General features: G+C 39.3%; 1 protein-coding gene across 10 annotated transcripts in view; it reads left to right on the plus strand.

Moving 5' to 3' along the window:
- Positions 1-2,356: 2,356 nt before the first annotated feature.
- Positions 2,357-14,892, plus strand: part of EMSY (EMSY transcriptional repressor, BRCA2 interacting) — an 81,393-nt gene continuing 68,857 nt past the window's right edge. For 5 of the 10 annotated variants that reach the window (XM_079928436.1, XM_079928438.1, XM_079928432.1 and 2 more), the window contains exons 1-5: positions 2,357-2,612; positions 4,325-4,433; positions 9,674-9,773; positions 11,259-11,333; positions 12,670-12,711. In XM_079928436.1, coding sequence (XP_079784562.1) covers positions 4,364-4,433; positions 9,674-9,773; positions 11,259-11,333; positions 12,670-12,711 — 287 coding nt within the window. In that variant the 5' untranslated portion in view covers positions 2,357-2,612; positions 4,325-4,363. Of the gene's footprint in view, positions 2,613-4,324; positions 4,434-9,673; positions 9,774-11,258; positions 11,334-12,669; positions 12,712-12,826; positions 13,928-14,892 lie in introns of those variants that run through there. The other 5 variants (XM_079928439.1, XM_079928433.1, XM_079928435.1 and 2 more) reach the window with 2 other exon arrangements.

The following is a 14,892-nucleotide window of genomic DNA, read 5'->3' on the forward strand; positions in this document are numbered from 1 at the left end:
GCTCACTGCCTGGTCAGAAATATTTTCAAGCAAATGACCATAACTCAGTGTTCTGAGTTCTGTAACAAGATGTATAATAAGTGGTGTAGGAGCAGAGGCAAGAATGCCTGTCTCATCCCAGAGAGAAAGGCAGGGGCAGGACAATATTCTTGAGGGTAAAGTTTGAGTCTGATTCTTAAAGAAGAGAATTCAATGTTGGGAACATTTGGGAATATGGAGCAGTAACCGACAGCATGGGGAAGGCAGTTTCTTGCTGCAAAAGACAAATATGGTTCCAAGGAAAGGGAGGATGTGTGGTAGATCAGAGGTAGTAGTTGATCCCAGAACATCAGCAGTTGAGAGCTTGATAGAAATACAGGCTCTTAGGCGCTACCCAGACCTACTCAATTAAAATTTGTATTTTAACAAGACACTCAGGTGATTCTTTGAACACTGAAATTTAAGAACCACTAGTCCAGAGCACACACTGGAGCCAAGCTGCTTAGGTTTCAATCCTGGCTTTACCATTTACTTATTATCATTATTATTATCATTACTTGGTCGTGTCACTACAGTATGGGGGATCTTAGTTTCTCGACCAGGGATGGAACCCATGCCCCCTGCAGCAGAAGCAAGGAGTCTTAACCACTGGATCACCAGGGAAGTCCCACCACTTACTTATTTACTTATTTAAACATCTTTATTGGAGTATAACCACCATTTACTTATAATGTGTAACTTTAGGCAAGCTATTTCACCTCCTTCCTATGCCTCAGTTTCCTCATTTGTAATTAGATAATAGTTTCTACCTCATAAAGTTGTTTTAAGGATGGAATAAATATTTTAAATGCTTAGAACAGTACTTGGCACCTACCAAGGCCAAGCATAAGCGGAAGGACTATAAGATATTCGGGGGACTACAAGAAGAGAATTCAGCCAAACCTATAGGACTTGGGTGAATTCCAGTCGAACATCTGGAGTTATAAAGCCCAACTCCCTTCAATTGGGTGAGTTCTTGAATATCTGTTTTTCTCACTCCTAGTAGGGGGTAATCTTAATTATACCTGCCTCACTAAGATACTCAAATCAAAAAATATATGTTCAACTACAAAATCTTCTATTAAAGTTTCATTTATCATCTTTCCAAGAGTTAAGTATCTGGCCAGAAAGCGGTGGTACCTCAATTCAGTAGGAAATAGATGGAAAAGAATGCACTGGAAGATCAGGGAGGGAGTGGTGGGAAAGCCGGGAGACTATTTGTCCCACTTCCTGACTTTCTGAAGGGGCAGACTTGGGTTTCAACAATAATTTTTCTGGGCCTCAGAGAGGATTTTTAGCTAATGGGCAAATAGTACACAAATGCCGTTATTTATTTTTTCTTCCTAACCTAACCTACAATGGAGATTCAAGAACATGAACAATCTCACACGTTTGTATAGTGGTCCAAAATTTACAAATAACTTTTCTCTACTTTGTGTATCACAACATCCCTATAGGGTAATATTAACCTAACATTTTATAAGAAAACTTTGTTAATATCATAAAGCACATTAAAAACTCCTTTCCATTTGAGTATTTTTACCATATCCGATGTCTCCCAAAGTACAAAATTTAAAAGGGAGAGCAATCACAAAACTTGATTGGATCTTCAACAGTAGCAGTTACTGGCTTCGATCTTATGGCCGCGATTATTTGTATATTGGGCCCCTTTTCTCATCCGTAAAACAGGGGCAACAATACCCTCTTCACACAACTGTTTTGTGATTAAACACGAACAAAGGCTGAAGGGTGAACCTACCACGTCGCAGGGCCTCAAACACACCCCTTCTCCTTCTTGCCTTTGACAGATATAGCACTATCATTCCTACTTCACACGCGGAGAAACCCAAAGTCGAGAACGCTCGGGTTCCTCTTCTCTACTTGCAACTCCGCAACCCCCAGATCGGGTACGCGCAACTGCGACGTCCACTGTGTCAGGTGTCGTAGCGTGTATTCTCTCTCCTCGAGCTGCGTCTGACGGGGCTGGAGGCCGCTGATAATTGCTCCCAAGACTCTCGAGGAATCCGATCCTAATCCTCAACGGCGCTTCAGCGACTAACGTGCTTTCCCACCGTCCCTCACCCCGCCCCGCAGAATAAAGGTCGCGGGGAACCTTCAGCTCCAGCTACCAACGCCATCTTGACCACTACGTGTGACGCCGCACGTAGCGGAGAGCGCAGCCCATTGGCTGGGAGGCTGCAGGCGGAGGCGAGGCGCGCGAAGCCGGAGAGGAAGGTGTGGAGGACAAGCCAAGGAAACTACAATCCCAGCCTTCCTTGCGCGTGCACACCAAGAGCGAAAGAGGAGGGAGTTTGGGTTCGGACCACAACTCCCAGCACCCCTCGCGATGTCTCTCCTTTCCTTTCAAAACGTGCAGGAAAAGAGGGACAGAAGAATGGAGGCCTTCTGGTGTCCGTTCTCCGAAAGGCGGGAAAGGCGAACTACACCTCCCGACTGGCAGCGCGCGGCTGCGCCTGCGCCTTGATACCTGTCGCCATCTTGCCCCTTCTGAGGCACAGCAAACAAACCCAATTCCTGGTGTCCCCTAGTCTTGGCGGAGGAGCCTTTTAGATGAGCCCAGAAAGGCCGGGCAGGTGGGTGATTCTTAGACAGGGTGCTGGGAAGAACTGGCAGGATAGCCAGTCTGGAAGAGCGCCGGGCCAAGCATTCGGAGCCCGGCTTGGGGCGCCCAACCCCATCCTCCGTTGTCTCCTAACGGGATCGTGGGGCTCCCGAGGTGGGCTGAGGGGGACTCTGGCAGGCCTGGTACTGAGATTGCTGGGGTCCAGCTCTGGGGGCCTCCCAGTGAGTCTCGGTCGTCTGCCTGGCTGACCGAGCGTCTACTCTTTCTCTCCGTTGTCCTCTCCGCTGAGGAGGGAGAGAATCGCTGATGCCTGCCGGAGCCCCTGACTCCGGCTACTGTTCTTGAGAGGGCTTGGGTCGTGAGCTTGACATTGGGGTGAGCGCTGAGCGGCACCGGTGAGGAGGGTGGGCGGGCTGCTCTTGTTGTGGTGCTGCGAGAGAGTGCGTGTTTGGGGAGGGGGCGGGGCGGGCTTGCCTCCTTGACACTTGAGTGGGGGAAGGATTAGACAGGATTCCGGTTCTCGGAGCGGGCTCCGGCAACCTCTGCCCAGGTTTCCAGTGCGATGCGGCCCCGCAATGGGGTCCGCCGGCGGGGACGCGTCGGGATGCTGTGACGTGGTGCTTGATTCCGGCTGCCGCCGGCCGCCTCCAAGATCCTGTCGGGAGGCGGGGACTGGCTTGTGGAGGGAGCGGATTCCTTTGGCTCTGCCTCTTCTTCCTCCCCACCCCTTTTCTTTATGTCATTCTGCCGGCTGGGGCGCGCACTCCAGTTCTCCTTGCTCTGGGTTGGTTCTTAGATGAGAGGACTATGGGAAGTAGGGGGAGGGGGCTCAACTTCAGGCGTGGAGTTGGAGTTAGCAGTCCCAGCTCTTGGAACGGGAGATAGCAGTTATTACGGGTCGATGCCTGACTCCTAGACGAGACACTGAGCTCGCTTATTCATACGTTCACTCGCTCATTCATTCATTCATTCATATTACTTGCTCTTCTCAGTCATTCATCTGTTTATTTAACAGATATTTACAGCGGATCTGCTGTGTGCTAAGCAGGTATAGTGCAAGGGCCCAGCGCTGTCGTCTTTTTCTCTAGACCAGGGAATTCCCAGTACCAAGTTCCTGACATCTAAACTTTTGGTAAATGTTTTTTTGAGGACTGCTGGGTGTAAATTCATGTTTCATTGTTAAGACTCGAGGAGAAAGTACTATATTAAGTTCCATTAACCCACTTAACGTCCTAGGAACTTTACGTATTTTATTTCATGTAGCTCATAATGAGAAAGCCGGCAGAAGTCAAGTGACTTGCCCAAGGTTACACAGGTAGTGGCATCTATTTATGAAATAATGTGTCAGCCACTAGGATAAGAACTTCACATACACTGTTATTTAATCCTCATAACAAACTGATTCATAAAATCTCTGTTTCACAGATGTGTAAAGTTTATGTTCAGATAGGCCAATCTACCCAGGATCACACAGCCAGTAAGTTGAAAGATTGAATTAGAACCTATATGTGTCCAACGCCTATGCTCTTTCCACTATGATAGGCTGGAATAGTAAGCTCGCATATGGTTAAATTCTTCATTTGTCAGAAGTTGGAAAGCATGGAGGTGAAATAGGATTGTGAGATATTCTTACTGGTTTTGCTTCTTAGCGTGTGGATCTCCACGTGAGTGGGCTTTTGAATGTACTTTTGTAATTTGAGTTTTTGGTTTTTGTTTTGGTAGGGAAGACAAGCTCTTTGGGGCTACCAAAAAGAAGCAGCAATGCCTGTTGTGTGGCCAACGCTTTTGGATCTCAGCAGGGATGAATGCAAAAGGATTCTTCGAAAATTGGGTATGATTTTCATTTTTGATATTTCATGCCTCCCTGTGATCCTTTTCCCTTTCTGTTTGGGTCATGGCTGTTTGCATGGATATCATATTTCATGATGGTTAGAAATTCTTTAGAGGTATAGTTCTTGTCTTACTCTGTTATTTCTCTACTGCTTTGTATAGTGCTTTGTACACAGTAGATGCATGAATCATATTAATAATAATAGCAGCTAAAAGTTCTTCAGGGCTACTGGGCTATTCTGAGTCCTTTACATTCAGCACCTCATTTAATCCTCATTCAAACCAAAAAGATAGGTATGTTTCTTCTTTTGTCCCCGTTTTACAGATGACAGACCTGAAGCTTAGAACCCGAAGTAATGCTGATAGTAAGTCATGGGGTCAGAATTTCAACCCAGGGAATAGGATTCCAGTCTCATGTTAACATACTTTTAACCTTCATGAATGTATGTGTGAATTACATACTGTTTCTGAATTCTAAGTTAATGTAAGCTATGCTGACTTTAACAAATTATATTTTACTTTCAGTAATAAAACACCATTTACGCCTGTAATGAATTATTTAGTGCTTCTTTTCCTTTAGAGCAGCCTTTCTCAACTAGCATTTAGGGAGAGAATTAAGCCCTAATACTAAGTTATCCATTGTATGTAATGAACTAACTTTTTTCATGCATCTAGAATGGTATGTATTATCCTTGGGAAAATTGAGAAGAAAAGAGTTATGCAAATCATTTTCTTTATTCTGTGGTTTACATGAGTATCCTTGGTTGAGAAATGCAGCCTTAGACTGTAAGGTCCAAGAAGGAACCTTTTTGTCTTATTTACCACTGTAGTCTCAGGCCAGCACATAGTAGGGACTCAGTAAATGAAAAAGTAATTTGAAAAAGAATATTAGATGTTTTGGCAGTGGATAGGAATTATTTAGATATCTCTGACTTTGAAAGGGAAAGTGTGGACCTTGAATTCAGATAGACCTGGGGTCTTGGTCCTGTTACTAATGACCGACATGATCCAAGGACAAGTTGTTTAATCTCCCTAAATTTATTGACACTTTTGTAAATGAAGGACAATAATATCTGCCTCATAAGTTTAAGTGGATTAAGTGTATATAAAAAGGGCCTATCACAGTGCCTGACATATGAGTATATAGCGTTTTAAAGCAGTTGCTTTCAGACATTTATTTATTTGCAGGTGAATCTTTTCTTCAAAGGAAATCTTTGTTGGGAATTCCTATGCATAAATCTGAATCATAGCAAATATGGCCCTGCCTGCTAATAACCTTTGCCCTTTTATTTCCCCTTAGGCCACTATGAGGATTTCTATATTTTAAACTATTTCTTAGCATTGTATTTTGGCACCTCTAGAGAGGTTTTTTGTTTTGTTTTGGGGTGGGTTGTTTTTTTTGGGGGTCAATTATTCTTTTTTTTTCTTAACCTTATATCCAAACTTTTAGTAATTCGAGGGTGATTTTCTACACACTTATATGCAATTGCTCTAACTTGCTAGCTACCAGTTATAAAGTTGGATTTTTATTTATTTCATAGCTGAAATAATTGCAGATCACAACTGAAGTTGATTGCATTAGAGTTTCTGGGCTTTTGGGACCTTGAATCAAGAGATTATGTTTGAATATAAAAATTGTAACCTTTAAGTCTAAATTTATCCTTAATTTTAGTCAGAGTTGTGTGGGTAATATTGCTGAAGAGCTGCTTCTATACAAAAGAAAACAGCCTTCCTAGAGGGTAACATCATCATCTTTTGGGAGGTGAGCCTTGAGAGTGATTTGCGGAAAGACTTCCTCCCCACCCGTTGGCTCATTATCATAACAGTGAAACCTTTGAATAGCTTTCAAACACTAGCTCTAGGTCCGAAGTTTAGAGAAGGTACTGCATTTAAAAATTAGCTTAAAATATTTTAAGAATTAGCTTTGAGGGGCTTCCCTGGCGGTGCAGTGGTTGAGAGTCCTCCTGCCGATGCAGGGGACATGGGTTCGTGCCCCGGTCCGGGAAGATCCCACATGCCGTGGAGCGGCTGGGCCCGTGAGCCATGGCTGCTGAGCCTGTGCGTCCGGAGCCTGTGCTCCGCAACGGGAGAGGCCACAACGGTGAGAGGCCCGCGTACCGCAAAAAAAAAAAAAAAAAAAAGAATTCATTTTAAAACAATTCTTTTTAAAAATGTTATAAATTATTTTAACATCAGATGCTAAACATTACATTTTACTTAAGTGTAGAGAAATTGGGATAGAGAATTTCTTTATGACACACTGAACATACCAGTGATAGATAAATGCTTCCTTCCTTCTATCCTGCCTCTCGCCTGCCCTATTTTTTTATGACCACTCCTGAACTGTAACTCTTACATGAGGCTTTATGAACTGTAGTATAATTGAATGGCTGGTTTTTTTTAAATGGAACGGGTTGAGGGCTTTATAAAAATAGTTTGGCAAATCTTTTGTTTTCTGTGTTTTTTCGTGTGTTATTTTGTTATACTTATGCGTCATTAGAGTTAACACTGTAATAGAATGGTACCAAAAATAATACCAGAAATTCAACTGAGTTTGATATTTGTCAGAATCTTAGGATTCTCATCAAATGAAATCCACAAATGTGAATGAGGTTGGGAAGCTAGTAAAAGTTCTTTACAATGAGTGAGTTTCTCATTGAATGAAGGGAGGAGGTATGCATTGGATTGTGTAGCTATGAGAACTGTGTTCTGAGTTACAGTTTTGTGTGAGGTTGCCACCTCTTTTGTGCATGACTTTTTAGTTGGACTTGGAATGAGACTTGAGATGTCAAGAATCTTTGTCTTTCTTTAGTTAATTTCACTTTTTTTGAAATATTGTGAAATAGTGAAATTTTGATCATCATAAATTCCACAGGCCAAAAGTGAAGATTTTCCTCAAACCACTTCCTCTCTCTGACCTCTCCATTTCTTTTTATGGTATTGCCATTCTACTAAATATCTTGGAAACTGAAAAACCTGATTCTTTTCCTTCTGCCATTCCTTCCACATTTAATCAGTCACTGAGTTCTATCAAAAACTTTTTAGACTGGAAATGGTGGCTTTTCTTAGTCTGGCCCCAAACAGTTTTTCCATTTTTATCCTTGTTGGATTTTAATCACCTTGAGGATAAGGACTTTGTTTTGTTCATATAAAGATTCTCCATGGTACCTCGTAGTAGTAGTGTTCAATTAGTAGTTTGGTTTGAATTAGCAACTAACCAAGTATGGACATATTTTTACTTTCCCTAGTGTAAAACTCTCAAAATAGTCACTATTACTGGAAGTTTAATGTCTCTGTGAAACATTATATGCTCTTTTACTCTCTCTGTTCCTTTTGCACATTTGCATTTCCCCCACTGGCTGCCTAGAGCACAGTTCTCTTTCTGATTAAAGCTTATGCTTCCAGACTAGATGATGTGTTTTTCTTCTGTGCCTTTACCACTGTATTAGAATTGTCTGATGACTTGTTTCACTGTAGCTTTATTCTAGAGTTAACTTCTTAAGGGCAGGATTTAGCATACTATCTGGTATATATAATAGGACTCAATACTGATTTGTTGAATAAAATATTCCATAAATGGGGCATAAACATTTAGATATAGTGGTTTCTTAGTTATCCCCAGTGTCTTTCTGAACTCTACTTTAGGTCCTAATAAAAGCTGAAATATGTGTTTCCTGGAACAAAGTATTTCCTTCACTACTCCAGAGAAGCAGAGTTTGGCCTTCCAGAGAGACCACATGAAACATCTACGTAATATCCAGCCTAGATTGAACATGCAGGATGTTTACACATGGGATAATTCAGTTGGACCAGACATTTCTATTTAAGCTCACTCTTCTATATAAAGTCTTTTCTTTTGATAGAACTGTGAATAATATGAACTGAATGAGGCTGCTGTTTTATTGTTGGTGTAGTACCTTGGATGCATGTATGCATGCCTTAATTATTTGGCTAATATTCAGTATCTGTTGTATGTAAGGCGTTGGCAAATACGGTAGCAACTTGAATTGAGTAAGAAGATAACTGTAGTCTGGACACTTACTTCCCATCATTTTGTTTTGCTCAGGTATACTTGTCTCATAGTGTTAATGGTTTGAAACAACTATTTTATTATTTCTCATGATTCTATGGGTTACTTGTCTTGCCTGAGCTCTCTCATGTGGCTCTATTCAGCTGGTAGCTTAGCTGGTTAATTGGGCTCAGCTGAGGTGGCTGGGCCTCTCTCTCCATGTGACCTTTCATCCTGGGCTTCTTCATAGCTTGGTGATCTCAAGCTTACAAGAGAGCAAGGTCCTGTGTCCACGGTTGCTATTTGCCTCATGTATGCTGATGTTCCATTGGCCAAATCAAGTCACATGCCAAGCCCAGAGTCAGTGTGGGAGGGACTATTGGAAGGTGGTACACGAGGAAGTACACTGAGAGGCAGGCATGGTTCATTGGGAGCCATTGAGGGCTTTTTGGTTTTATATTTTAACCACTACTAGGGACTGACAGTTTCATTAAATAACAGTTGTTGCTGTGGAAAGTTAGTGAAATGAAACTGTCTGGCATTAGGGTTCAGTGTATTATGTCCTGATTGCTGTAAGAGCAATTCATGTGTGCTAATCTGCCTTAGTCATTTTGCTGGTGGTTTTTATAGATGCAGAGGCTCATAGAAATGGAAGGTACCTTCAAAGTGTCTTCTAGATAAAGAAACTGAGGATCAGAGATGAGAAAGGACTTGTCCAAAGTCACACAACTAGTGTCAGTGCTGGAGCCAGAATCTGGTCATTTGACTCTTGATCCAGTAGTTTTTCACTTGCACACTATTCACAGATAGAATATAGGTCAAATTCTTAGGCAAACCTAAGGAATTATTTCAAAGTTTGGCCAGTAAAGGTACCTATCGATAATGCTAAAAACTTCTCTCATCAGCCTTATTATATCACTTGGAACCTGTTCCCAGGTGTTGGTAGCATCTGAGTTGAATGTTCTTCAGGATGATGCATAAGACGAAATATTTACCATTAGATTTTTCTACCTAAACTTTTTATATACATGACTTCTGTGAGGCAGTAAAAAAGAAAATAAGATTATAAAAGCCACATTTTAACCTATGGTTTTAGATAAAATTTTTGAGAGGACATTAATGAAATATTTGCATATTGATTTTTAGGTTTCCTGCCCTGAAGTTTCACTCTATGTAGCCATAGTACTTAAATATTGATGGCCTATCTTGATAAAATAATTTTCTTCTTCTAGAATTGGAGGCATATGCTGGAGTTATCAGTGCACTTCGGGCACAGGGAGATCTCACCAAGGAAAAGAAAGATCTTCTTGGAGAACTCTCAAAAGTTCTTAGGTAAATTATCATAAAAGTTTGTGAGAGATGAGTCTAGAAATTTCATTTTGAGGTGTTTCAATACTTTTCACTCTTAAGGTGAAGACAGAGGTGTCAAGTTGTTGGTGTTTAGAGATCCCATCCCAGTTGTGTGCTTTGTTACAGAAAATTTTGTAATTTACCATTTATTATGAAATCTAATCAGAAAAGGTTTAAGGCAGGTTATCTTAGGTTTGGGCCGCTTGGAAAAGGGAGGTATTTTTGACCTGGGTGAAGGAAAGAAGAGCTGGCAGCGACTGGATAGGAAGATCTAGAGTGGCCCAGTGGCATTTGTTAGGGGGTAGAAGGAGACACTAGGAAGTTGTTGTCTTAATTTATAGAAATGGGTGGTGATTAATAGTCATAGCCTTAGGGATAGTTTATCCCTTCAGCTTCCCACTAGAGTTAAAAAAATTCATTAAAAAAATTCTGGTGAAAGGGATTCTTTGATACTTTGCCTTGATCCATTCTTAACATCTTACATCAGTAAATTCAGTTCTGTTTTAACTGAAGTTTCCTTTCTACATTTAAGACCATTTTGTCCTATTCTTTTTTTAAGTGAAAATAGGGAAGAGATTTTTTTCCTGCATTTAATTAACATTAAAATAGGGATGTTATTAAGCCAAATCATCAGTCTTATTGCCTCCATACTTAACAATTTATATTTTTTGTTTGTTGTTTACATTGCCTCGTAAATTTCTGCTTTCCAGCCCCTTAAATATTTTAGTCCGTGATATAGATTTAACTTAGCAATAAAGATTACACTTTTAAGGGTGCTATTCATTTTATTGAGTATTTATGAATGGAATGGGTATAGCCTTTTTTCAGTTGTTTAGATTTAACTTTACATGTATTTAATCAGGATCAACATAAGTACATTTTTACTATAGTGGTAACATGATACAATGTAGAAGACACACAGCTCAAGTGTTGAGTAATAAAGGAGTAATATCCTAGTGTCAAGTTTCATAGCATATATCTACAGGAAACATTATCTTGCCACTTTCATTTCTTTATTATATTCACTAAACATAAAATTATAGACTCTTAAGCTTTAGAAAGGACTTTAGAAGACTTTCTTCCAAGTGCCAAAATCCTCTTCTCAGTAACCATGTTAGGGGTCATTCAGTGGCTTTTTACATTTAGATAACAGGAACCTCTGCTAATCTTGAACATGGTCTGATATTTCTGAGTTTTGGATGTAATGACTTGATATCAAGCTGAATTTGTCTTCCTGTGATTTCTAATTTGTAACTAATTCCCTCTGCAATTACACAGAATCATTCTGAATCCTTTTCTATGACTTTAATTAAAGCATTTGAAGATATATATTAGGCCCCTATCTATATCTTTTTACAAATCAATTTTGCCCCCCCCACAAGCAAAATGTTGACTTAAACATTAATAAAAGTATAGAAAAGAGCTGCCTGCTTGGCAGAGTTCTATAATGGCTATTTTTTTTCATAGCATCTCAACAGAGCGCCACCGTGCTGAAGTTCGGAGAGCAGTAAACGATGAACGGTTAACAACAATTGCACATAAGTAAGCCATTAGTCATACCACCCCTGATTTTTCATGACGTAGTATACCGTAGTTTTGAAAGTCTTCCTATTGTGTAGCAGATTCCTGAGTCTTTTATCTTGATAGTAATATCTCTGTACTCAGGGATCCTGACCATAGCTGTGTTAACTATTTATTCAATTGGTTATGTTTTTGCATTTGGTTAGGCAAGCTTTAAGTACTCAGGTCAAATCCTGTTGCAGTGTAATCTCTGTATAACTAAAGGCCTCCACAGTTTAGCAGATGATTCCTTTACTCGAAGCAAAGGTCAAGAAGAAAGTAGTGTGCTCCCCAAATTTGACAGCCCCTTAGAGTTACTTTGTAATAGTATTTGATATGTATATTGCTTTATAAATAGGCATTATAAATTTTTTAACTGACTAATATTTCATGTATTTTGAGATTCAGCAAAAAGATTGTAAAATATATGTTCTGCTTTTAAGAAATATGACTACAGTATACCTTAATTTACTTTGAAAAGCCAAAAAAATAAAATTGTAAAGGATTCTTATCAAACTGTTTTCAGATCATTATAACTATTTGATAGATGGGGTGGAGGGTGGTGGAAGACACAGACTGAGCATTAACAGTATGTATGGAGACAGTGCCTCCTGAAAAACAGAAAAGAACAGAAATTATCCTTTAAATGTTAATGCAAGATGGTAGGAACATTTTATAAAATAAAGTATGTTATAGAATATTCATCTGTTTTTTATTTTTATGTTTTAATGTGAAATAATACTAAAGGAAAAAATTCAGTACATTTCCATAATGTAATAAATAATGCTTTTAACCCAATTGGCAGTATCGTATTGACCCTGAAGATCCATTAGCTTCATGTGGTGCTTTAATGTTACTGATTTTACTTGACTGATAAAATGGGGTGCTACCTTTTTAACTGTGTAGTTTGAAAGTTAAGCTGTTTGAATTTGGAGATTTTTCAGTGGTTGGTATGTATGCACTGTAGAAATTTGAAAATTTTCCTCTAGCATCATTAAGTATTTACTTGTTAGGCCAACATGGCTAAAACATTCACATATTGTGTTCCTTCTTTAAATGCTCTAAACTTTTAAATTGGGATACTCTAAAAATAGTAACTGAGCCTAGATTCTAATTTGAGAACTTGTAATAGGAAACTTATGTGCTAGGTAATAAAGAAGTAGATAATAGTTTGCATTCAGAGGCACTTAGAGACAAAATTAGTACCTTAAAAGCATTGGAACAGTATTGTGGGGCAGTTAGTTGTAAGTTGATGCATCAGTTTCATACTTAAAGATAACACTTATTTAGTCTCCTTTTCCTTTTTTCCCCTTTAAAGAATGAATTTATCCTTATATTTGGGTGAAAGACCAAGTTACAGGTATGCAAATAGGTTATTATTATTTCAGGCTTTTTCTTGTATTTATTTCAAAATTGAAGCTCTCAATTATTCAGGGGCACATATTCCATTTATGAATTAACTGTGCCCCTTGCTTTTACTTCTCTTCCCCTCCTCCCCTTCCTTCCTAATACTGCCCACCCTTTAGCTATTTTGCTGCTTGAAAGTACCTCTAGTCAGAGGGTGGGAAGGGAGAGGAGGTGAAAATTTTAATTACTCATTTTACTACTTGTTAGTTGTCCTGGGAGAGGTTTGATGGAAGAACTTACAAGTATTTGCCAAAGTATTTTTGGATAATATGTTAGTTTCTTTGATCTGTTTGACCTCTCCCTTTCCCTCCTCTCTCTGTTAGCATGGATAATTGAGAGTTGGCTTCTATCTACCTGTTTCCTCTTTTTTTCTCTCCTTTCTGATTTCTTTAACACATAAATTTAATTTTTTGAAAACCGTTTACTTCAGTGTATAATTTTAAGCTACTTAGGTCTTTCTATACTCCTGTTTTAATATTTTATATTGTGGTTTTAGTTCGACCAGACGTCGTATTTACTTGTTGAGCCCAAGGGTCAATGAGTGGGGAATGGTGAGGAAGACATAGATCCCTCATTCTGTCCGTCTCCTCTGCCCTCTTTCCCTCAGAAGTAGTAACAGAACCTAGTTCTAAAGATTATCTATAGGAGGGCTTCAAACTCTGAGCCTGAAAAAAGTAACTTGAGCCAAGGAGGAATGCATCTGAACTGACTGCATTCCCTTTCTCCTCTCCCTTCCCTCCCCCACTCAAAACAGCAGCTTAGGCCAGAAGGAATGTGGTCGAAAGGTAAAGAGAAAGCCAAGAAGGTTGAGCACAAAGGAGATGGAAACAAAAGGAGTGGAGTGTCTGGGATCAAAGAAAGGCCTTGCTTGAACCATAACACGTGTTTATTATTTGGCATGAGACCATTTATTAAGTTTGATACTCTAATTCAGTTTTGAAACATGTCAGAATATTATAGTATTAAAGCCTGGAATGTCAAGGGGCTTCACAGTTTTTAATTGGGCCACTCTTGCCAGCATTGTATCTAAATAAAGTGGCTATCCAGAATTACTATTGTCTTAACTCCTTTTCCATCAGCCAGACATTCATGGGATGCTGTTTAAGTTTCTATGTGAGGATGAGGATTTCATGCTGGTGCGCTGCATACCAAAGGATGAGAGGGCCAAGGTAGTTCCACTTCTCAGAAAAGGGGCTGGAGCCAGGTTTCCACCCTCCCTTGCTATATTTAGTATAAATAGAGAGGAGTTCTTTGAAACTTAGGAATCTCAGGAAAGCCCTGGAATAAGATGTTTACAGAAACCTGTAAAATTCTATCTAGATGATTTGTGCAACTAATGCATATATACACCCTCATTAGTAAGCAAAATAGGAATTTTGATCTAATTCTAACATGATGTTTAATTTTTCATTCACTTAAAAAAAGTTTGAATATGTTTGCCTGAGTAGAAATTTGGAAGATTTATAGATCTTTCTAAAAGTTGCAGTTGTATCTTTTGCACTGCAAATTCTGTCCTTTCAATAGCATATATATTCATGTATTTTAAATTATTAATCTTCCATAATTTCTGCCACCATTTAACAATGTACCAGGTAAGTGTAGACATCACTTTATTTGTATGGTAAACTCTCACCAAGCAAATTTAGTAGTGATATTCTAATAAAATGATAGCAAACTAGGAGTAAGCCAAGAAAATGCTGAATAGCTTTTAGAATTTTTTCCTTTGACAATTAGCAATAGGTCTGTTTCTGTCTCTCTTTCTTGTTTGTACGAATTTTGTTTCAGAACTAGCATCAATTGGAGATTATGTGATAACAAATTTGTGAAGGTTATTGGGGTAAGAATCCCTCTTTCCCATGTCTTAGGTAGGACTATGTTATACCATGAAGGAATTTGCAGATTTCCCACTGTAACTCTATTGAATTCATCAACTCCTAGAAATTCCTTTCTTGACTGAGTGTAAATTCTTCTCAAGTTGTAAAGTAATTTATTTGTTCCATTCAGTGAAAGTTACTAGTGATTAGACAGCAGTGCCCACTTAGTATAATTCAAAGGCAAAAGTTAGACAAAACACATCTGAAAATTTTTATACCTTCCACTTGTGATGTGGCAGTTGTTTTCAGTAGCATGATGT

This window comes from Stenella coeruleoalba (assembly GCF_951394435.1).
Source record: "Stenella coeruleoalba genome assembly, chromosome: 8".
NCBI classification, from domain to species: Eukaryota; Metazoa; Chordata; class Mammalia; order Artiodactyla; family Delphinidae; genus Stenella; species Stenella coeruleoalba.